Here is a 24759-nt window from a genome sequence, read left to right on the forward strand (position 1 = left end):
GTTTCTATCAGGATCAGATATAGAAGAGAGAGAACATGTTCAGCTTCTTCTACAGGGCCACTTTTGTAATGGGGGGAGCAGAAAATGCATTTGTGTCAGCCAACTTTACTATCATTTCCATTCCCGCAGCATGGCCTAAACTTACTTTCTGGAAGAAATGCTGCCAAACTAGATCAGAAAAACACTTAAAGGAAACCTAGTATTTTTGCATAAAAATACATGATCTGCATAGAGAATGAGAAAAATCTACTTACAGGCAGGCATTTGTTTAAGAATAGCTTGGGTCTTCACATCTGACTCCACAATTTCAATGGCCCTCCTAAAGATGAAGATAGTATTTTAGATCATGGTATTAGAACTTTATCCCCAATATAGCTATGTGCCATTCCAGATAGTGCCATCCATGTGCTACCCACACTACCACTCTAGCACATATGAAGAATTCAGCCAAGATTCAGAAATCACTCCCAGCTGCTTCAGCTTAAGCACAAAACAGTTCAGTTACAACCAGTTGTATTATTTACATTCCTTTAGCTGCTTCCTTAGTGTAGGGCACACAGGGAAGATATCTGCTGTTTGTTCTTTCTATCAGATCATAGCATCCATTCCCACACTTTAATACCCCCTCCAGTCTTAATTGGGATCTAACAAAGCTCAGAAGAAAAAACTTCCAACCCCAAAGTCAATTAGCACAAAAAACTATCCCTCCCTTATCTGGAGTATTTATTTATTTTAATTAGAAAAGTGTAAACTCAATTTCTATTATCTAAAAAAAATGGGGATGTTACACAAATGTGCAAATAGCTTATCAAATGCAACACAAAAAGGGAGTCATGAAGGTCCATCAGCAGAATTAATTAAGTTCAACAACAGAAAAGCTTCCTGCTGATGACATTTCGTACACCAAGTCATTGTATTGTGATGCCAGTGAAGTGAGTATAAACGTTAGGGATTTTCTTTTTCCTTTCTTTATAAACCTTGATTGATTTCTCAAATGGCTATATCAGGGGTAAATGCTCCCGGCTCAGACCGGATCGCCTGATCCAGTAGCGATGGCGGCGGGTGGTTCGGAGAACCGGTAGCAAAAATCCCTGCCCCCCCCCCATGCCCAGCTGAGCCGTGCGATCATCAGAGGCTTTTTTTTTTTTTTTTACTTTTAAAAGCATTTTTTCTACAACCTCTTCCGAAGAAAAAATGCTTTTAAAAGTTAAAAAAAAAAAAGCCTCTGATGATTGCACTGCTCAGCTGGGATCATCAGAGGCTTTTCAAAGCATTTTTTTCTGCAACCTCTTGGCTGAAGAGGTGGTAAAAAAAATGCTTTGAAAAGTCTCTGGCAACTCCCAGCTGAGTTGCCTGATTGGCAGAGACTTTTCAAAGCATTAGTAAAAAAGGTTTGAAAAGTTTAAAAAAAAAAGTTGGCCATGCCCACCCAGTCACATTAACCCCTCCCACCAAGCCACGCCCACAGATCCAGTAGTAACAAATTTTACATTTCACCCCTGAGCTTTACTATCTGCAAAGTGCCTTTTTTTTTGTGCACTGCTTTTAACCAAGTTGCACCAATAGTAGATTAAAGGAAGAGAACAGAACAAGGCCTGATAGACTCTCAAAGGGATCTAAGTAAATTTTTTTAAAAAAGGAACCCTCTAGAAGCTTACTATGTTGGCATCATTTTGGACAGAAGACTGGCCTTCATCTAAAGCAATAGTGATGGTATGGGCTAGGCTTCTAGTTTATGTTTACATTATTCATTTATTTGCTGCCCATCTCACCTTGAGGTAACTCTAGGCAGTTTACAACATTAAACATTTTAAAATGGAGTGCTAAACTGGTTTTGTTTCCCATTTTGGCGTATTTTAGAGGTAAAATAAATGCTTTGCATAAGACAGCATTTAACTGCTTCAAAAGCATTAGCCCTATAATACACTTGAGGATTAAGAGGATATTGGCCCACTTTTCAAGGATAGCACTCAAAACAGCTCTGCAAAGCTGCCTTCTGATTCAATAGAGTAATTCATCTAGTTCACTGGTCATCTAGATGATACCGAAAAGCTCCAAGGACAGAAAGCTGCAAGGTAATGTCCCATTTTTGCTGTTGCCCTACTCATTGACCAGAACTCTTTGTAGAAGACACACTTAGCATATTTTTAGACATACCAACAGGTTCTACTATTTATATAATAAAAGTGCTTAATATATAATATTATTTTATATATTTCTAAACTCTCTGTCCTGTAAAGGGGAGAAAAATACTTTTCTAATCTACAGTATATGTCATTTTTGAAATCTTTAATGTCAATTCTCTTGACTTCCTTAACAACATAAATCTATCTGAAGCATGCAGGAGGGATCTTTGATATTCAGTACAAAGCTTGTCATCATGTTCTATCTGGATTTAATTTCATGTGGCAGCAACACCTCCTGAACAAGGAGTTTGTTACAGGGAGGTTCCACAGGGAAATCTAAAAAGTCAAGACAGTAACTGCACTATCAAAATCCCACCCCTTCTTATGGCGCATAAAGATGGTTCCAGAGCCATGTCTTAATTTTTTAACCATCCAAACTGTCCAAATGCTTGAAGTCAATCATTTTTCACTTGAGGATTAAGAGGATATTGGCCCACTGTTAAACAGTTTTAACAGATAGTTATTTAAGGTTGAAGAATGATTCCTCTCTAACAAACTTTTTCATTTTAGCTACACTTCTTTAAATACACAAATCTATTAAATAAATTGAACTGTCTACTTTTGTGATTATCATGAAAACTAGGCAAAACATTTGGCAAATGTGATATATATTGAGCAGCTGAGTTAAACAAAATGGTTGATTTGGTTGCCTCCAATCCTGTGATTTGAAGAAAGTCTTCAACTATTAAGAGACTGTTTAATAGCAAACTATTCAATTCTTCATTTTTAAGAATTTCTTCTCACCTACTCCCTTTCTGTATCTATGTATTTCTACATAATTCCACTCCTCTTTCCTATTATAGTTCCCATTTGAAAAGTGTAATAACAAAATTAAAAGCAACAGAAGAAATATAACAATTATTGCCATGACACAGCCCACTTTAGCTAATTCATGAATTCATTTTGGGCTTGACCCACCAGCTGAAAGTCCAGTAAAATGCTATGGCATTTATTATTGGTACAAGAAACCTATACCAGCCTAACCTTCTCAGAGTGAATGTTACTCTACTTATACCAGTTCCTGATCTTGCATTTTCACCCCAATACTCTAAAGTAGCTCTCAAATCACAAGGGAGAAACTCTGCAAGCATGCTATAATGAAAGAAGATCTAGTATAGCATGCATGGCCCATTAATGGGATTTCATTACTATCTTGCATGTTAATGAGATGAATGCTCTATTTGTTATATTGGAAGCAGTGCCAGAGGCAGATTTTGACCCTCTGTGCTAACCTATGTCTAATTTGAGCACCACATGGGTGGATGGAATCAGGACTTAATCTATGTATAAGCTGACATTTACTCAGCTAAACCAAAGCTTAAGTTTCAGGTCCAAAAGTTGGTTGGCAATTAAATGGAACCAGGTATGTTTAAAGGCACAAAATAATTTTCATCAGTGAATTTGTTTAATGAAATTAAGTATTTTTTTTTCTAACAATGTACAATCATATAGCCAAATAAAGCAAACAAAACGATGGTGACAGAACAAAAGGCAAAAACGAAACATAACCCTCCCCCCCCTAAAAAAGCAAATTAAGCCAACAACCTATCTTTCCCTCAACTAGAATGAACAAGGAAAGGTTTAGAATGGCATTCTTCAATGTACCAAGATTGCTCTGAAAGCATTCACTTAACTCAAGTGCATAATGTCAGGCAGATGAGCATCAACTGTCTTTCACCGAATTGGTTTCACATAAACTCTAATTGTATTTCTACTTCTTCTAAAGACTGCTTTAGGACCAATTAACTTTTAATGCTGATTTTGCATTAATATTATTACTGTTATCATCATTTCTTCCTCTAGATTCTATGTGTAAACTATTTTATGTTTACTGCTGTAGTTTTTAACTAAGAGAAATAAAATATAATCCAGTTAAAGAAAAACTCCTACAAGAATCTTCTGCATGAAAATGATGCATCAGGAAATTAAATTATAAAGGTCTTGTAGATTAAAATCTCAAGGATTATAAAGGTAGATATCTAATGGAGTTCAAAATGATTTGCATAGTTCAGGGGCTAGCAAAATAAAAGAAGGGATCAATAGTGAAACATATGCAAGAGGAACATATAGTAATATTTACTTGTCTAGCATATTTCAGCAATTTTTTTCAAGATGAAAACACAAGCTATAGAATACAGCAAGGTCTATGTAAACTCCTTAAATGACACTAGGTCACTTCACATTTTGACTCTTACTGTTAGAGGTCAAGAGGACATTTTACCTATAAAGCTAAGGGAACAACAGCAGACCAATGGCATTCCAGCAGCTTGCCTTCCTCAAGACAGTCATCTGTTGTCCTGGCCCTCTTGGAATGGCACCATAGCACACATTCTTTGCTTCTGTTCTTTTCTCATAATCTGGATTAATCTGCATGTGGCTTTTGCTTTCAGTTATTAGGTTAACATATGCTTTCTGTGCTTTTCAAATACTGTAAATATATAAACCCTAATGCAAAGATCTAGATTGGAATCCTTCCCAAATGACAGCTAGCTTCTTCTCTTTGCTTGTGTGAAATCTGTTGTTGTTCTGCTGTAATATTCTCCCTAAAATCCACATTAGTCCTACCCTAATGACCTACAATTATTCAGTTCTTCAAAGTTATTGAAGATCTAGCTCTTCTCCTAGATCTAGAGATAAGTTGATGGTTGAGCCCCTTCAGGACACCTATAATTTTTTAAAAATCGTAATGCTCTTTCTTTTTTAACTGTAAGCCATCCAGAATCATTAGGACCAATTTCTAAACTGACTGGTATAAGTAAATGCATACATTACTAAAGCAGGTGTATTTGCTCTGCATTTGAGTAAACATAAAAGGGGACACCAAGCGAATGTCTAACTGAGATCAAGGAAGATGGAAGACAACTCTGATAAACTCTCTTGTGTGGGAAAAGATAACATTTCCAAGCACCATAAAGATGTCTGCTTGAGAGCTGTTAATGAGAGCCTTTTGCAATCTAAATGTAATTAACCAATCTATAATCGCTGCAGGAGGACCAATTCCTCTCACCCTTCATAGGTAATGGGCTGTAAACATTTCCAGACATTAGCACAGCCAGGAGGCACCACCCTCCCCTATCACCACAAAGACAGGATGGTTCTGTCTCCCCTTCCCCTTCTCAGGCAGGGCGACCAAACACCATAATAGAGCTTTAAATCACGTTCCACATCCAGTAATTAGCTTAGAATTTAGTTCACTATATATTTATCACCTGCAGATGTCCAGTGCTTTGCGGGCATCCCCAGAGAAGGCAGAGACTTTTCTAGCACAGAACTGGATAGCAGCATTGTCCAACACCTGCTCCCCTGGTACCTAAAGGAATAAGAAAACATGGTAACGAAAGAAATGGTGCCCTACATTTTTGGAGAAAAAAAAAAGACACAATCTCGGCATGTACAGAAAGCAATTCTTATACTTAGTTCAAAACCTCTCATTCTGCTCAAATTAATATCCTTAATCATTTAACTTCCTACCTTACATTTTGCCATTAGGGATTAGTCCAACAAATTAACTAATTTGTTCTCAGCTGCAAAGAAACTGAAGGAGCTCCTAATGCAAAGCAGAGGATGCTGAGAAATTCATAATACAGTTCTCCAAGTGAAATTGAAGATAAATGCATCTTATTCCTTCTAAAAGTTGCTTAGGGCCAAGACAGTTAATTTTTGAATCAGGCCACTGAGGTATTACCTTCTTCAAGCGTTCTTGGAGAATAGAAGCCAGCTGATCTTTGCTGTATGGGGGAAAGTTTAGTAGCTGTGGCCTGCACAAAGGTCGGGTCTGCAGGCGAGGCAGGATGCGATCAGTGAGATCCAGAGCATTAGCTATACCTATCAAACAAACAAACAAACCTCATTTATATTCCGCAAACAAACATTCCGTCTTACCCATAGTTTCTCTAAGAATTGAAATAATTTTTCTTTTAAAACCTTGGGGCAACTATACTTTTACAGTACTTATCTTGTTCAGTACCCTATGACTATCATTAAGTGTTGTACCTTATGATTCTTGATGAACGTATCTTTTCTTTTATGTACACTGGGAGCGTATGCACCAAAGACAAATTCCTTGTGTGTCCAATCACTCTTGGCCAATAAAATTCTATTCTATTCTATTCTATTCTATTCTATTCTATTCTATTCTATTCTATTCTATTCTATTCTATTCTACCTGTCATTGTGAGCTATGTACAACTCACCTCTAATGCCATTTTTACTGGTTCTAAGTAAATGCACAAGTAAGTTCAGAAGGAAAGTATTTCATATTTTCTCAGCACCACACTTTGTGCCTCTTATTTTGCACAATGAAAAGTTTGTTAAATTTAGGCTTGGGTGGATGGTCCTACATGCTGCATAAAGGCCTGGCCTAGTTAGTTCTGATTTCCCTTAGAATGTTATATATCTTTCAGATAAGCAATTAATTAAAGATTCTTCTACTTAGCAGATCAGTGGGAATGCACTGTAGCAGAGAGTGCACAACTCTCTCTGTTACAGAGAGACAGAATATAATAAAAAATCCATTCTCTGAAAATCTTTTATTCTTTCTGCTTCTAACTTAAATATACCTCTTTCTTTCCCTTCCAGTAGTTGAGAAGGAAGATGGCAAGAACCCTAACAGCACAGCTAAGCAACGGTCAACATGGATGAGTAGCAGAAGAAAGGTATTGAAATCAATAGTGGGCAAAATTAGACTTTGGAAAATACCCAGCACCCAGTTAGGTATTTTCTTGCAAAAGTATATTAACACTCTTCCTCTTGAACTATCAAGCTAAAGTTTTAACATCTCTGATACTCACCAATGAGAACGAGCCGAGAGTTGGGAAGGGAAGGCCACTCAAATACTGTATAGAGAACATCTTGTCCCTTACTATCCAACTGATCCATCTCATCTAATACAATCAAACTGCAAGGATGAAAAACATCAAGACTGAATACTACCTTCCCGGAGAAAAGAATATGCAATGTAACACATAAGCAGAGAATAAAACATTCAAAATTTTTTTAACCAAATATACTTTAGCTGCAGGCAGTACCTTTAGACAATGAGTGAACTGAAATGATATAACACTTACAAGATCCCCAACCTCCAGAAGATTGAATAAAGCTTTTTTTTTTTTTTTTAAAGCACACAGTTTAGTATGTAAGCCCATGGATTCATAAATATTCTAGGGAAAATCTGCTAGATCATAAAATGTTGCTGCTTAATATCAATTAAAAATATATTGCACTCTTGGATTTTATTCTGGATAAAGAAACTGAGCTGTCATTTAAATAAAATATGGTTATGTAAGGGCAGAGAAATTGGCTAATTACATTCACTAGGCTTTCAGGGATAACAAAATACAATATTCAGTGGGAAGAAAGGTGAGTTGCAGTAGATTATCATAAATCCATTCTTCTATGGTATTGAAATGCTGTCTGGCCAACGGGTTAAATATCAGGAACCTTCTGATTCACTACCTTCTTGCCTGAATTGTTACAGGCTGCTCAAAAGTCATCATTCTAAGTTCCTTGTTTTGGGGAAAATTCAAACCAAGGTAATACTATCTGAAATAATTCAAGAATGCATTGTTTTCAAGCAAAACTTTGTCTTGAATTAGTTCATATACAACCCAGTGTGTTTTCAGAGTAAAGACCTGATTCAATGTTTAGTTTCAGCCTGGTTAACAGTCTGTATTGAAAATGATTTTACATGAACATTATTAATAGTTCTTACATTTATTGAGACATACAATCTCTCCACTAGTGGACCATTAATTTGGTTTGTTTGGAGATCAGTGGCTTTGGAAGAATTTGTGAATGCTCTGGATAATTTTCTAGCTATTGGTGCTGGAAGTTCTCCTGACTGATATGTTGGTGGGGAGATGGATAGCTGCCATGGCTGATCTCAAATATCCTCCACAGGGAACAGAACTCCACTCTTTGATTTTCCAATAAGCTTGAAGCACTTGGAAAATAATTAAATAGTGGTGCTCTTGCAATTGGCACTGATCCTGAAAGGTCAGACTGTTAGCAATGGTCAAGAATGCCTCTGCCCAGCTCCATTTTCAATTGTTGCACCATCTGTGCTTTCACTGTGATTTGTGTTTTAATTACCTCTTATTTACATCACTTAACACTGTGACCTTCGTAAGTATTCAAAACTGTAGCTGGCATATAATATTGCTAGCTAGTTAGATTGCTTTCAGAAGTATGTTTTTATAGCATAAAAAGTGGAGCAATGAATTTGCTCCAGCAACCTACTATTGCAGCAAATTCACTGATTTTCAGTTTTTATGAGTAAATTGTAAGATGCAAGTTTTGTCTTATGAAAGGACAAGATACTTGAAGGACTGCCTCCTTCCAACAAACACCTGCCCGTTATTTTCATTATTCATTGGGGAAAAAAGATGCAACAAAAAGCTTTTATGTCACTCCTTGACATCTCTGGGTAGAGGAAAAAATGTTTTAAAGAATAGTGACTACATTTAGAAACATTCATCACATTTTTTAAAGGCAGGGCAGAAACCTTTCTTGTAATGAGGTGCTAGACAAACCAACAATGTGGTTAAAAATGGCAACTTATTTCTAACCCCCATCTAAAAATGTATGGTTATATGTTATGTGAGAAAATACCTCTTCAGCAATATGACCCATATTGTGGAAGTCTCTCCTAAGAAAGGTCATACTTTATTTTCTATAACCCTTTTCAGAATTATGGTAAAGGCAATTCATAGATTTTCAATGCTGTATAATCCTAGCTATTTAATTGTATAATCTAAATTTAATTGTGTAATTTTTGCTTGTTTCTTAGCTCATGGCATATTTTAATTGATCCCTTTACTTTATGCCATCCCCAGCATTTTAATAAATTCATTTCCAAAGAAGTCATTCTCTCAAACTCATAAATTGAAGATTGTATTTCCAATTATATAGGAAACAATTATTTCTCCCAGCTTGGAATTAGTCTCTCTCCAAAACTATCTTGAAAACTGGTCCTAAAAAATCTGAGTCAGTATATTTTTCAAAATTAACTAGAACAGCAATATATATTTAAAACATAAGCAAAAATAAAAGTTCCAATTTATCAAGCACTGCATCTACTCATTTAATGCTAATCAAGGGCAAGCCCCAGAATGATTTGAGGCTTAGATATAGTCCTGAGAATAAATTCATAGCACACCTTCAAATGATCTGGTCAAAATCTGTGGGTCATAGAATCTGTGGGTTGGACACCTCTCCCAAGTACCAATCAGCCTACTTGATGATGATGCTAATAATAATACCATTAGATCATCATTTATTTCTACAATGCTTTCCTAGATAGAATTGTTATCACTAATAATGCTGTCAAATGGCTTAATCTGAGAAAAAATCCAATTTCAATGGTTCAGTTTCTTGAATATACTTAAATACCTAAATATATTTAGTTTTATTTATTTATATTTTTTAATTTATATTTATATTATTTATTTATATTCATATATATCAGTGGGACGTGGTGGCTCAGTGGCTAAGACGCTGAGTTTATCGATCGAACGGTTGGCAGTTCAGCAATTTGAATCCCTAGTGCCGCGTAATAGGGTGAGTTCCCGTTACTTGTCCCAGCTTCTGCCAACCTAGCAGTTCGAAAGCACGTAAAAAATGCAAGTAGAAAAATAGGGGCCACCTTTGGTGGGAAGGTAACAGCGTAGCCTTTGGCATTGAGTCATGCCAGCCACATGACCACGGAGACGTCTTTGGACAGCACTGGCTCTTTGGCTTTGAAACGGAGATGAGCACTGCCCCCTAGAGTTGGGAATGACTAGCACATATGTGCAAGGGGAACATTTACCTTTTATATTTATAGGGAGAAATTATAGGGAGAAGACAATAGGAAAGATATGCAATTCTCCTGCAAAGATTGTTCTAACTCCAGAACATTTCATTCAAATTATTATTAGTCAGATGACTCCATCTCTGGTGAGTAAATGTAGCTTGCTTACTGGAGTTTGGAAAGTTACTTTTTTCTGTGAAGCATATAAAGATTCTGTGATGCTCTCATATACTATAAATTAGACTTCCAAAACAACCAAATATGCTGTTTTTTTATACACAGCATAAATTCATGATTAATCCCATCCCTATTTCCAATGGATGACTAAACTAAAAAAACAAATTTCTCCCATAAGAAATCTACTCACGCCATCGATGCACTTTCTAATGTCAACCGTTTCTCCAGCTTTCTGATGACATCACCTTTGGCTGCTTTGGCAGCTCCAGCCAGGCCCAACTGTTCAGCAATTGCTGGGAATATAGCTTGGGAGCTCCTTAACGCCATGCAATTTAAGACTGTGATCTGAATCCCAGTGAGTTCTGTCTATAAGGAAGATGTGAAAGCTTGATCACTACTTAGACCAGGGGTCTGCAACCTTAATATATATATATATATATCTGTGTGTTTCTCTCTCTTTCTCCCTCTCTCATTTCTCGCTGTCTCTGTCTCTCTCTCATCTCTCTTTCTCTCTCATCCATCCATCCATGCTCTCCTGCTCAGCTTCACATTTCGTGTGAATCCAACCACTTGGGCTGTGGAGAGGGAGTGGAAGCTGGCAGGCAAAGCCAAGCATTGGAGATGCATGCAAAATAAGGCAACTCCAATCCGGATCCTATCGGGGAGACACCCCCCTTCCTCTCCCTGTCACCTCCTGCGTTGGGGGCCCAGGCAGCCCTAGGTCAGCTTCCTCCACGGAAGTGGCCAGCAAGCTCTCGCTGGGAGCAGGTGGTTCAGAACCCCACCTCTGGCCGGTGAGAGGGAGAAGACAGGGCACGCACCTTCCCCACCGCAATGGCGCTGGCCTATACGCAGGAGTCTCCTCGTTCAGCCCAGGGTAGGCTCCGGCTGCTGGCGCCACTGTGTTCCCCACCAGCTGGTGAGGCAGCGGTGCAGCGCCTGGCGGGCAGACGCCCCCCCCTGCTCCAGGAGGGAGGGCTCAGCCATCTGGGTGGGGGCAGGCACTGCAGCAGGTGGGACAGATCCAGGAGTGACGGGCGAGTTGAATGTTTGGAGCCGGGCTTGGCGGAGTTTGCAAGCAGGCTCAGTGGGGCTGCTTAGCAGGGAGGGAGACCCCAGCTGTTTGGTTCACTTCAGGGAAGGTTGGGAACAATTCCCGCTCTGGAATATGAGTGAGTCTCCATCCCCCGCTGTCACCCTTACCTTCTCAGGCCACGTGAGCAGTGACTGGGAGGGGAGGGCAAAGGGCAGGGCCAGCCAGTAGTGGGATCACACAACAGGGAGCCACAGCAGAGGGACGAAAGAGCCGTATGCGGCTCTGGGTCCATGGGTTGCTGACACCCAACTTAGACTCTATGAGAGTCCAAAAGCAACCTAGAACAGTTCGGAGGTCCCAGAATAATCAAGAAGGTAGCATGCTATAAAACAAAAGCAACACTCTCCTTACTAATGGGGAACAACCCAATATGCAGGCTAGACAAATATTCTATATGAACTTTCATTCTACTAAGCTGGTTAATCACACACAACACAAAAACACAACTGTTCTCTATATTTAAACTACAACATTGAAGGTATTTTAGGAAAAGCCTTTTCTTTAAAGCCTTCCTTTGAGAAAGGAAGATGTGAGAAGCCATAAAAATACCTATATTACATTAAATAGGCAATACATATATTTTATTCCTGCTGCTCATGACCAAATCAATAAAATTTATCTGAGAGGCTCAAACAGAAAATGAATTTAAAATATTAAGTTATTCTATGTAATATAATTAAATATAATATTTTAATTATATTTATATAATTTATATATATTTAATTATATAATATTCTATATTATATAATTAAATATAATAGAAAATGAATTTAGAATACAATTTATTCTAGAATATAATTTATTATTTTTAGAATATTAATCAATGGAACAGTTTGCCTCCCGAAGTTATGGGTGCTCCATTGCTGGAGGTTTTGAAGAAAAGACTGGGCAACCATTTGTCTGGATGGAATAAGGACTCCTGTCTTGGGAGGGGGTTGGACTAGAAGATCTCCAAGATTCCTTCCAGCCCTATGATCCTATACAACTACACTAACAAAGCCAACAAGTTACACATGATTTTTGCTCTTTGGATGGCTGGTAAAGTCCAGGGAGCCTTTTTTCAGTTCCTAGATATTAGATGGGGAAGCAAAGTACAAATGATTGTTTCCCTATTATTAACAATAAAACAAGTTCAAGGCAAGAATTGGTATTAAGATCATTTTCCTTTTATTGTCATAACAGCAAAGAAAAAGATGTTCATTCTAAGATTATATCCGTGGAGGAAGAGATATTAACTTTCGCCATCAATCCTCCAATTTGAATGGAATGCATGTTGCAATCCTATAATTAATCTTCAACTTATCACAGCAACTGAGTCAAACATTTCCAATGCAAGACAGTTGTTAAACGGATTTTACCCCATTTTACGACTTTTCTTGCCAGTTAAGTGAATCACCGAAATTAAGTTAATAACATGTTTGCTAAGTGAATCTGGCTTTCTCTTTAACTTTGCTTGTCTGAAGGTCACAAAAGGTGATCACATGATCCCAGGATACGGCAACTGTCATAGATGCCAATTGACAAATGTCTGAATTTTGATCATGTGATCATGGGGATGTTGCAAATGGTCATTAAAAAAAACAGTCGTAAGTTACTTTTTTCAGTGCCGTTGTAACTTCAAATGGTTACAAAGGAATGGTGATAAATCAAGGACTATTTGTAGTGACATTACACTTGTTAGCCTGAACTGTTAAGCAAGGGCCAATGTCTGCCTGCCAGATTACCTACCTATCTACCTATAAATCACACACATTGAATATTGCATCTAAGTGACTCTGGGCAGTTTAGAATACAAAACATAAAAAGAGGTATAAACGCACACATACAGCAGAGTTAAAACTGAGTTAAGAACAAAGTTAAAATAAAATATTACAAGTTAAAAAAGACAGATAGCACATTCTCACATTACCAGCCAATCCAGGGTCTCATATCACTCTGATCTCAAGAACATTTAATACCCATGGTCAAATCCAGCAGGTACCTTCAAATCAAGCAAGGCTCTGTTGAGGCAAGCAGTTTTCCCAGTGCCAGGGGCTCCAGATATATAAAGGCTTCCAGGCTTCTTCCTGCACACATGTTCCAGGAGGAATCGTTGCAGGACACCTGTTTCTTTTTCCCTTGCAAGCAATTGGTCTGGAACAGCTGTATGAAGGAGACTCTTTGCCTGTTGATAATAGGTGCCTGCATTAAAACAAACAGCTATCATAAGACAAAAACATGTCTTGACACAGTAGATGACAGCATTATGATTTCTAGAAAAAGAAATTATAATAGGTAAAGTTTTGCTATTAAATTAGCTGTATATACGTTTAACTGAGTTCTTGTTAATAATGAAATAGATTGATCAATTACATAGATTCTTATCAGATTAAGCAAGACAAATATTGCATTTTATCTGTTTGATACTGTTAGTATATTATCTTGACTTTCTAACACTGTCTGTAGCTGTAAAATCAGTGAAATAGGATTCTATAAATAAATATGATCAATGAAGAGGAGAAATTGGTTGCATGCCCAACAAATCCATTCTAACTTTTGGTACAGGAATTTTAGGGCTTGTGAATACATTATGATTTGGGGGAACGCTTGTTAAACACAGAAATAAAATAGCTACCATGACATGGGGGGGGGGGGGGAGATCATACAAGTTATTATTACAACATCACAATGTATTTTTTAGAAAATGTATTAGAAAATAACTAAGATACCTTTATACATTAAATCTTCTTTACCTTATCAAAATATCCTTTTCACTGTGAGGCAAACCAATTTCTCCAAATAGTATTTTCAATTTTTTTCCCTAGGAATACTTTTCATAAATAGGAAGATTAATAGTAAATTGTTTTCTTCCATACACAACCTCAGTATCAATACTAATTTAAAGCTCTAAAACTCATTCCCCTCAAAACAGCTTCTCCTATTCTAATAACCCATTTCTTCTCTTTCACACTCACTCCATACACATATATTACCACTTCTAATTTGTCATCATATGCATAATCCTTTTCCCCTCCTACAGTTGTTCCACACTCGTTTTCTTTTAGTTTTAATTCGCTGGCTTCCCAGTTTCCTTCAAGCCACCCATTAAAAAATATTTTTGTACTCTATTTGTCTACTGTTTTCAACCTTCCAAAGTAATCTACCTATTTTAGCTTGAAAAAGTATTCTTTTTGTTAATATTTTCATAGTAGTTCCTTTCTTTTTATTTTTGGTTAAGATACCTGGAAAGTAGAGGACTTTCATCCCCCTTTTTTCTTTTTCCGAAGGGCCACACAGGAGTCAGAAAAATATTGGAGGAAAAGCAAAATGATAGATTGGCTACAGGTCAAAAAAAAAAAGTCATTATTTTTCAGCCAACCAAGGAAAAGAATACTTAACAATTCAAACAAAATTTAAGAAATTTCTTTTTGGAAGCAACCAACGCTTTGGCAGATGTTAATAGAATGTCTCCTAAGAACACATTATTGATGACTAAGGGCAGTAGACTTTTATTTCATGTCTTCTAGCAGTCATATCTGAACTAAAAATATGAAGGTTCAAATGAATTTATTCAACTATAGTTTCCGATGCTATTTTTAACAGAAATCCAAATCTTTTTCACAGTATTGTTGGTTCCTAAATAAAATCACCTTAGAATTTCATTTACTTCTGACAGAGCCACGCTTAGTCTTCCCATTCTATACAATAACAGAAATAATATGCTAATATAAGTATTATATTTATTTTTGTAAAACTTTTACATTGAATTTGTATTGATGCTTGTTTATTTTCGCTTTTACCATAGTGGGTAATTGCCTATTTTTGTTAGTTTTTGCTGTTTTTTAAAATTGTTGTTAGCCACCCTGTCGCTTTCTTGAGATAGGCAGCTATATAAATGGAATAACTAAATAAAGAAATAAAATAATATAGAATTGAAGGATTTTTTTTAATACTGAAGTTCCTTGGAAAAGACAGATTGAAACAATAGGTCCTGCCATTCTTACATACCTTCTGGCTTAAACAGCTGAGTTCGTACTCGCTCTTTTTTAAGAGAGTAACTCTTCATAGTAGTGGGTGTTTCTTGGCTCCTTTGTACTGGAGCCTGAACTAAACTGCTGAACTTGGTGGGAGTCCTGGAGCCTGAATGTTCACCGAAGAGTAAAGTCCGGGCCCTGGGGGAAGTTGCTGGAAAGCCGTTTTCTTTTTTACTCTGCTTAGTTGGAGTACAAGGTAACAAGTGGGCAACATTGCAAAGATTATCATCACCTACAGGAAACAATGAGATAATATAGAAAATAAATATAAAAATATAGGTGAAATTCAGACATTTACCCAAAGATACGTCTTTAAAAAGTTGTCCTTTTATTCAAAGTCTCATTTTGAGACATTCAAGGTTATTATCTTTTTAAAATAGTACAATTTCAGAGGCTATGGGCGGAGCTCCAAAGAAACATTCTGTTGTGAACTTTTTAATGATTCACTCTTTTTAATTCATTAGTTGGTCATCTCTTGCAATAGTAAAGTTCAAAATACTTGGATTTATAATTTTAAAAAAGTTGAAACTCAGTTCTTTGTAAATAAGTCTATAGAAATGTCATTAGAACTACCATATTTTTCGGAGTATAAGATACACCTTTTTACCCCCAAAAAGAGGGTGAAAATCTGGGTGCGCCTTATAGTCTGAATGCAGCCCCGCCCAGCCTCTGAAACAGAGGTTTCAGAGGCTGAAAAAAAAAAAGCCTCTGAAACCTCCCTTTGAGAGGCCGGAAAAAAAACCTCAAATGGAGGTTTCAGAGGCTGAAAAAAAAGCAAAAAGTTCATCTCTGGGAACAGCTGATTGGGGGTATTCCAGGAGGCTGATCCACCCCCAATTAGCTTTTTTCTTATTTTTCTCCCCAAAAACTAAGGTGCATCTTATACTCCGGTGCATCTTATAGTCCAATTTTCTCCAATATTGTCCAAGAGATTTATTAATTCATTTTGCATAAATTAGTTCTCTAATTTTTAGTTGGATAACAAAAGAGCTAGCTAGCTAGCAGAGAAGCCTTTCTGTTATAATCATTAGGATACTGGACTAGGACATGGGAGATGCAGGTTCAACTTAATCTTCAATCAGAAAAATACACTTAGTATTTTTGGGCTAGTATTCTCCTCTCCTTCCAGCCTACCTAGCAGGATTATTATGGTAGGGGAAGATGGAGATGGGAGCTATGCATACAGACTTAAACTCCAGAAGGAAAAATGGAACATAAATCTAACAAATCTTAATAGTTGTAAACATTAATCAGAGGATAATATTTAACATTTTTATTTGTTATATGCTTAAATCTACACACAGGATGAGACTTAACATTCCCCAGAATAATAACTGTGTTATAGTCTGTGCTTTTACAGAATTAGAATGCCAAAGAATTGAATAGGCAAGTTTAATTTGTCTAATCTGGGTGTCGGCAACCCGAGGCTCTTTGGGCCCTCTGCTGTGGCTCTTTGTCCCATCACTGGCTGGCCTCTCCCCTTGCCCTCCGCTCCCATTCACTCCTCGCCTGGTCTGAGAATGTAAGGGCGGGGGATGGAGAAGCAGTCGGGGCTGATTTTCCCACGCCTCACTCTTGCTGGCCCTTGTTGGTGCTGGGCATGCCTCGGTCGCTTGGGGCCCTTGTTGGTGCTAGGCATGCCTTTGTCACTTGGGGAGATGCTCAACCTGGTCTCCGCCCTGAGACACTGGTCTTACCCATCCGCGATCAACACCGGCCTCGCTAACACGAGAGCTGGCGGAGTGGGAATGGAATCCGGGAGGAAGGGACAACGGAAATGGGGATGGGCCCGCAGCGCCGAATCATGGCTTTAAGAAGCTCAGGGCAGTGGGAAAAGGGGGCTGGCCCCACAGAACCTCACACTAACCCCAGGGGTCAGTGTATGTGTGTGCGTTGAGGAATGAGCGCAAGCCGCAGCAAAGGCTTCCTTCAGGTGACCTTCCTCCTCCCTCGTTGGCGGGGCCAAGAGAAAGAAGGGGCGGTGTGAGGAAGGTAGGAGAAGCCTGGCTGGCTTTCCTTTTGGTGTGGCTAAGACCCAATACCCCCGCATGGCCTGTCTACTGCTCTTGTGCCTTGTGCAGCAGTGAAAAAAGTGCTACAGGAAAAAGTGAAGGACTCTTCACTTTTTCCTGCAGTGGAGCGAGCCCTGACACTCATCCTGCTGAATTTGGCCAAATGGGGCCGAAATGCCCCCAAGGCAAGCTTGCTGGAGCAGAGGCACTAAAGCCGTAGTGGAGAATCCCCCAAGTCTCCGGCTCTTGCGAGGAAATGAGTCCTGAAGGGGGAAGAGACTCGTGAAGGCACTTTCGGGAGGTTTGCAGTGTAAAAAGGCAGAAATGACGAAGCCCACTCCTCTTTCCTAACCATGCGAGTGGGGGCAGGCATTGACGGCCAGTGTTGTGGTGGGTAAATGTGAGGTGTTTTCCACAGAGAGGCCAGGGTGCGAGTAGTACATGGAAAGGGAGAGGTAGCGAGACTTGGAGACTGGGGTTGTGGTGAAAAAGAGAGAAGGGCAACCTGCAAATCTAGGAAGGGAGAATGAGAGGGAAAATGAGAGAGATACAGAGAGAATGAGAGGGAGGGTGAGACAGAGGAGAGGGGGGAGGAGGAGAGAGAGAATGGGAGAGATACATAGAGTGGAGAGAGATACAGAGGGAGGCAGAGAGATACATGGAGAGAGGAGGGAGAGATAAACAGGGAGAGGGGGAGAGAGAGATACAGAGAGGGAGAGGACATCATTCTAAATGTCAAAAGAGTTTTATGGCTCCCGTGTTTTTTACAATCGGTTCTCTAATGACCGGCTGGATAGGCTTGGCTGGGGTGTGTGTCATGTGACTGAGTGGGAATGAGTGACGTCAAGTTGGCCACACGCATCCAGGTTTTGTGGCTCCTGGTGTTTTCTTTTCTATGGGAAATGGGTCCAATTGGCTCTTAGTGTTTAAGGTTGCAGATCCCTGGTCTAATCTCACCATTCGACTGGTCAAATCATAGTATTTTTTAATAGTCTCTGGCTACATTGGTTTCGTATATTTTGAAAATTTTCTATTTATAAGCAATTACATGTAGTCCTCAACTTACAACCACAGTTGAGCCCAGAAATCCCTTAGACCTAGGGAGGTCATGTCCCTCAGATAGGTGGGTGTGAATCACTTCTGTTGAAATGGGACCCTGGAGTGCAGTCGGCTCTGTTGATTACGTACCTGTCTCCCAGCTGCGTGTCTTCAGTCCTACCCGCACTGCTCGAAGTCATAGCCAAACTGACGGCTGAGCTCCCCAACCTGATGATTGTGGGAGATTTTAATCTCCCGTCAGCTGGTGAGACATCGGAGTTGGTTCAGGAGTTCATGCCCTCCATGACAGCCATGGACCTGACTCAAGTTGTACAGGACCCAACTCACAGTGGTGGACACACACTTGACCTGATTTTTATCTCTGGGCAGTGGATAAATGCTCGGGGTAGGGGTGAATTTTCCACTCAACCCCTGTCATGGACCGACCATTCCCTCCTTAAGCTAGACTTTCCATCCGCCAACCCACACCGCTGGGAGGCGGAACTGACTCGTTGGTTCCGCCCCAGGCGCCTGATGGACCCTGACAGGTTCCTGACGGAGCTTGGGACATTTCCCACTGACCTTTCCCGCGATTCGCCAGAGGCCTTGGTGGATGCCTGGGAACGGGCTGCCACCGGGGCGCTGGATCGAATTGCCCCTTTGCGGTCTCTACGCCGACAGGGATCCCGGCTTGCTCCTTGGTTTTCCGTGGAGCTGTGGGAGATGAAGCGTCGGAAGAGATGCCTAGAGGGCTGTTGGAGATCTTCCCATTCCGAATCTGATTGAATACAGCTAAGAACCCATATTAGGTCTTATCTTGTGGCGATGGAAGCGGCGAAACAGGATTATTTTGCTGCTCTCATTGTGTCTGCAGAAAATCGCCCAGCAGCCTTGTTTCAAGTGACCCGCTGTCTTCTCAATCAGAGAGCGAGGGAGGACCCTTTACAAGGCAGTGCTGAGGATTTTGTACAATTTCTGCAAGACTAAGTCGCTCAGATATGGATGGGGTTAGACTCTGACTGGGCAGAATCCGATGTGGAAATGGGAGCAAGTCTTGAAGGTGACATCTAGGTTGAGTTTGACCCTGTTTCCATAGATGAAGTGGACAGGATTGTGGGTAGATTGGGAGCCTCCACGTCTGTTGGACCCATGTCCCTCCTGGCTTGTTGTGGCAACCAGAGAGGGGACTGGAGACTGGATCCAGGCTATTACTAACGCTTCTTTGAGGGATGGGGTCTTCCCCGCCGTACTTAAGGAGGCGGTGGTTCGTCCCCTCCTCAAGCAGTCAACACTGGATCTGGCCTCCTTAAACAATTTTCGTCCCGTCTCCAATCTTTGCTTTGTAGCGAAGGTTGTTGAGGCCATGGTGGCCTACCAACTTCCACAATTCCTGGAGGAAACAGATTACCTAGACCCGTACCAATTGGATTTCAGGCGCGGCCACAGCACGGAAACGGCATTGGTCGCCCTGGTGAATGATCTCTGGCGGGCCCGGGATGGGGGTTGTTCCTCCATTCTGGTGCTACTTGACCTCTCAGCGGCTTTTGATACCATCGACCATGGTATCCTACTGTGACGGTTCCAGGGGTTGGGAGTGTGGGGCACTGTTTTACAGTGGTTCTCCTCCTATCTCTCGGACCGTACGCAGTTTGTTTGGGTGGGGGGTCAGAAATCCTCTCCGAGACCCCTAACTTGTGGGGTACCACAGGGGTCAGTTCTCTCCCCCCTGCTCTTTAACATCTACATGAAGCTGCTGGGTGAGATCATTCATAGTTTCGGGGTGAAGTATCATCAGTACCCTGATGATATCCAATTGTACATCTCCACCCCGGATCAACCCAGGGATGCCCTTTCTGTGATGTCTAAGTACCTGGAGGCGGTACGGGTCTGGATGGGTAGAAACAGGCTCAGACTCAACCCCTCCAAGACCGAGTGGCTGTGGATCCCGGCATCTCCTGATCTAGTCACCCCGTCACTTTTGATGGGAGGGGAGTTGCTTACTCCCTCTGAAAGGGCTCACAATCTTGACGTCCTTCTTGATTCACGGCTGTCCTTGGTGGATCATCTAACGGCCATGACAAGGGGGGCTTTTGCACAGATTTGCCTAGTGCGCCAGTTGCGGCCTTTCCTAGACAGGGATGCCCTCCACACAGTCACTCAAACTCTCATCATCTCTCGGTTAGATTACTGCAATGCCCTCTATATGGGGCTTCCCTTGGGGTGCACCCAGAGGCTCCAGCTGGTCCAGAATGTGGCCGTGTGGGTTGTTACAGGAGCTTCCCGTTACTCCCATGGAACACCTCTCCTGCGCGAGCTGCACTGGCTACCGGTGGCCTTCCGGATCCGCTTCAAGGTGCTGGTACTTACTTATAAAGCCCTTTATGGCATGGGCCCGAAGTACTTGCAGGACCACCTCCTACCAGCCTCCCACCGCCCAGTGCATTCTCATAGAAATACCCTCCTCCGGGTGCCGGCCAGACAATGTCGGCTGGTGACCCTCAGGATGAGGGCGTTCTCTGTGGCCGCACCAACCCTCTGGAATGGGTTACCCACCGATCTCCGCACGGCTCCCAATCTCCACACTTTCTGCGCTGGCCTGAAGACATGGCTTTTTCAGCAAATTCCCTGATCGACTATGAGGCTTTTAACTTTGGGGATTTTAAATTTGTATTGGTTTTTATTGTGTGAGCCGCCCCAAGACCTACTGGAGAAGGGCGGCATATAAATTTTAATAATAAATAAATAAATAAATAAAAAATTATGTTGCTTAGTGAGAAATTTGTTAAGTGAGCTTTGCCTCAATTTACAACTTTTCTTGTCACATTTGTTCAGTGAATCACTGCAGCCATTAAGTTAGTAACATAGCTGTTAAGTGATATCTGGTTTCTCCATTGAATTTGCTTGTCAGAAGGTTGCAAAAGGGGATCAAATAACCCTGGGACACTGTAAATATAATAAATATTACCCAGTTGTCAAGCATCCAAACGTAAATTACGTGACCATGGGGATGCTGCAACAGTCATAAGTGTGAAAAATGATTATAAGTCACTTTTTTCACTGCCGCAGTCAGTAAATGATCTGTTGTAAGTCAAGGACTACCTGTAATTTTTCAACCCTTTCTATTACCTTAATTTTAAAGAAAAGGATCTACACATGCTGATATTCAACATTATGCTAGGATATTTGGGAGGTATAAGGAAAAACAACTTACCTAGGCGTTTGCGGGGACTGAGAGGTAAGACCTGCTTTGGGGAAGACGACAAAGAGACTGGCAATGTTGTTGGATCTAGATGGGAACCATTCTTTTTCTCTAATGATTTCTGAAGTGTCCTGACTGATTTTCGCTTTGGAAAGTCTATAATCTTCTGGCTCTGGGACTGTGACCTAGTACTGGGCATGATGGACATACTAGAACCAAAGATAGAAAAAAAGTATTCAAAGTAAGCAAAGTGTTCTCTAGAAATCTCTAATACGCTACGGATAGTTTCTAAGGTAGCTAGACCAAGTATTCTGTCTCCTGCTGATACTTCTTTTCCTACATCAACAAAATCAAAATGGATTAAAGCATAGAATATCCCCCCCCCCAAACAGGGACAGCCAAGACCTTCCCAGTCAGGGTTAAAGTGCAGGACCTCCATACCAACTTAAAAGTACACATTTTTCTTAACAGTATTCACTGTTAAATATTCCACTGTATTGCTCAGTTAAGTGGCAGCATTAATCAAACTTGTCTGATTTCAGAGAAGTGTCAAACCTTAACTTAACTGATGAGCCAAATTGGCTTAATTATTTTAAATTGCTTCTATTTCACATTTTTATATATATGTTATTTTGACTGTTCACCGCCCTGAGTCCTTCAGGAGAAGGGCGGTATAAAAATAAAATAAAAATAAAAATAAAATAAACCTGGCTAATATTTGAAAGGGAGACCAGAATGAAACCTTAAGACTTGGCTGAGAAATTTAAAAATAATCCTAGAAGACAGTGGCCAACCATTTCCATACCGGTAAAAGTACATTGATATATCCACAAAATCACCAGGGATTTTTGCATGAGTTGTGGGGATCTGTTTTATTGTTCCACTCTTCTGAGTGTATCTTGGTTCTCAAGTTTAATTACTCTTATTCTGCACCCAAAATTTGATTCTTCATCCCTTGTATACTTATCCTTCCCTTATTCTTTACTTCCTTTGTACCCTTATTAAATGTAATAAAATCCTAAACATTATCATAAAACGTGCATTCATCCTAGCTTTAAATTTTGATAGAGGCCAACTTATTAAATCTATCAAATATTACAAAGATCCATAACATGCCCCATTTGCTTGTTCAAGCTCTAGTGTTGAAATACTTCCAAATAGGGAGGTTTCATATAAATGTATCCGCTAGTAGACAGCATGAGTTAAATGAAAAACAGCAAGAAAAAGTTCTCCCATTTTACTTCTTAGCTTTAAAACTTTGAAATAGCACTTTGGCTTCAGAATGGTCCTAGATACTAACACATGGACTTTCAAACGAAACTTTTAAAACTCTCAACTCTCCAATATATATTTTTACCCAGACATTAAAATAATTAAATGAAGACCTTTCCCAAAGGAAATGAGGTAGGCCTTTAAAAGGGGGACAGCTTTTTCAGTGGTAGCAACCCATTTATGGAATTTCCTTCCAAGAGCAGTTCAATTGACATCCACATGGGCATCATTTTTTTTTTGCACCAGATGAAGGCTCTTTTATTTTTCCAGGCTATGCCTATATTTTGAATTTTATTGTACACATTTTTTATTCAAACTGCCTTATTTTAGTGTTTTACAGTAAATCCAGAGAGCTTTGGCTGCTGGGCAGTTTTAAAATTGGTGCTCTCAGGATTACAACCCCTTCTTTCTATCTATAGCCAACGTGGCCCTTGCCTCGGATGTTGCAACAACGTGCCTTGAAGACATCAAGCTAAGTAAGGCTGGCTGGCTTACTTTTTCATGGAAGGAGCTGCATGAGGGAACGGGCAACCAGCCTCTTCCTACGCCACGATATCTATATCTCCATCTATATATTTTGGATCGTCCTCCCAGAATCGCTGCCACTTAGACGGGAACGGAAGCGCAGACCTGCCATGCTTTTAACCGGGAAAGGTATAGGCTTCAATGGCGCGTGTTTCTTAGCGCGGCCGTCTCCAATTTATGCCCTCCCCATTTTACCACAACGTCTATCTTTGCTGACAGAATTATCCCCCATCACCCCGTTGGACGGTGAAACGGGGACTACCGTCCAATATATCGGGGGGGGGTGGTGAGGTGGGGGAAAGAGAGAGACAGAGAGAGAGAGATTTAGGCAGCATGTTCAGGTTTCAAATCCTGCCATGGAAAGCGGATTCTTTCCCGCATACAGAAAGTTCCCCTCCTCATGCTCTATACCGCCCTTTCCCGACTGAGCCCGAGACACAGCACCCACCACAAACCGAATCCTCGGAAGCTCGTCGCTCGCTCACCTCTTCCCCAAGACTGACTGGCGGAATTTCTCCGCGCGCGCTCTTAGCCGTTCGGTCCTGCCGATTGGTTAATCCGAGAGGTGGCCGCTCCTTGCCAACCAATCACCACTCTTCGCGCCGAACGCATTTTTTTTTTCCCCATTGGCCCTGCCTCTTCTACGCCGCTCTCTTCTTCTTGCCGCTCAACTGGTCTCCCCTCCCTTCTTTTTCACATTAAAAAAAATAAAAAATAGGGCAGTACAAGGATCCTCCCAGGGAGGATCTTCTTTCCCGGTTAAGAAAGCAGAAGCAAGCAGCCTTTCACTGAATGCAAAATTTGCCACTTAGTAAACGAAACTACAATTCCCATCGAACCTTGCTGCAAAATAAAAGGGAACCAGCTTCGACAAGTAGTCAAAAAAGAGCGCGCTCTGAGCATTTTTTTTTTCTAGCGGGAAAGAGAATGCTTATGCAAGCTGTAGGAGCTAAATTTTTTGGGGTTGTGAATTTCGTAAATTGCAGTACAAATGTCTGGAAGGCTGCGAAAATTACTGAATGTTTCCACTTGGAAGTAAAAAATGGAAGTTGTAGCAGAGCAGAGACAATACTCTCTAGATGTTTACAACTATAATTTTCATACAATATGCCAGCAAACCTGGTAATTTATTATGACAGCTATAGTCCAAAGCACTTGGGAAGAATTAAATTGGTAGCACGACTTTTTACAGCATTTAGTTCTTGGCTGGTGTATCTATACATTTCAGCCTTCTATTACCACATAATCTTTCAAATATAACAGCATATCCTGCCATTTTCACTAATTGCCTGATTTGATACATTAGTTCCATAGACTACATAAATCTATTTTCAGATTAAATCAGATTCAAAATTTAGAGTAGCAAGTGCTATTGTTTTAATCACAATACCTGTCATAGTTTGATAGGAAACAAATAGGATTTTAAAAACCTACAAGTCTTTCTCTTCCAGA

General features: G+C 40.2%; 1 protein-coding gene across 3 annotated transcripts in view; it reads right to left on the reverse strand.

The window, feature by feature from the left end:
* Positions 1 to 23867, reverse strand: part of CDC6 (cell division cycle 6) — a 31800-nt gene extending 7933 nt beyond the window's left edge. The window contains exons 1-9 of one of the 3 annotated variants that reach the window (XM_034415774.3): positions 23793 to 23867; positions 21523 to 21719; positions 15236 to 15493; positions 13230 to 13429; positions 10343 to 10518; positions 6977 to 7083; positions 5872 to 6011; positions 5396 to 5496; positions 255 to 319 (exon numbers count right to left, since the gene is read on the reverse strand). In XM_034415774.3, the coding sequence (XP_034271665.2) occupies positions 255 to 319; positions 5396 to 5496; positions 5872 to 6011; positions 6977 to 7083; positions 10343 to 10518; positions 13230 to 13429; positions 15236 to 15493; positions 21523 to 21718 (1243 nt within the window). In that variant the 5' untranslated portion in view covers position 21719; positions 23793 to 23867. Of the gene's footprint in view, positions 1 to 254; positions 320 to 5395; positions 5497 to 5871; positions 6012 to 6976; positions 7084 to 10342; positions 10519 to 13229; positions 13430 to 15235; positions 15494 to 21522; positions 21720 to 23277 lie in introns of all 3 variants that reach the window. The other 2 variants (XM_034415773.3, XM_087892167.1) reach the window with 2 other exon arrangements.
* Positions 23868 to 24759: the final 892 nt, after the last annotated feature.

The sequence above is a fragment of the Pantherophis guttatus genome, chromosome 4 (genome assembly GCF_059756535.1).
Source record: "Pantherophis guttatus breed Tessera chromosome 4, ASM5975653v1, whole genome shotgun sequence".
NCBI classification, from domain to species: domain Eukaryota; kingdom Metazoa; phylum Chordata; class Lepidosauria; order Squamata; family Colubridae; genus Pantherophis; species Pantherophis guttatus.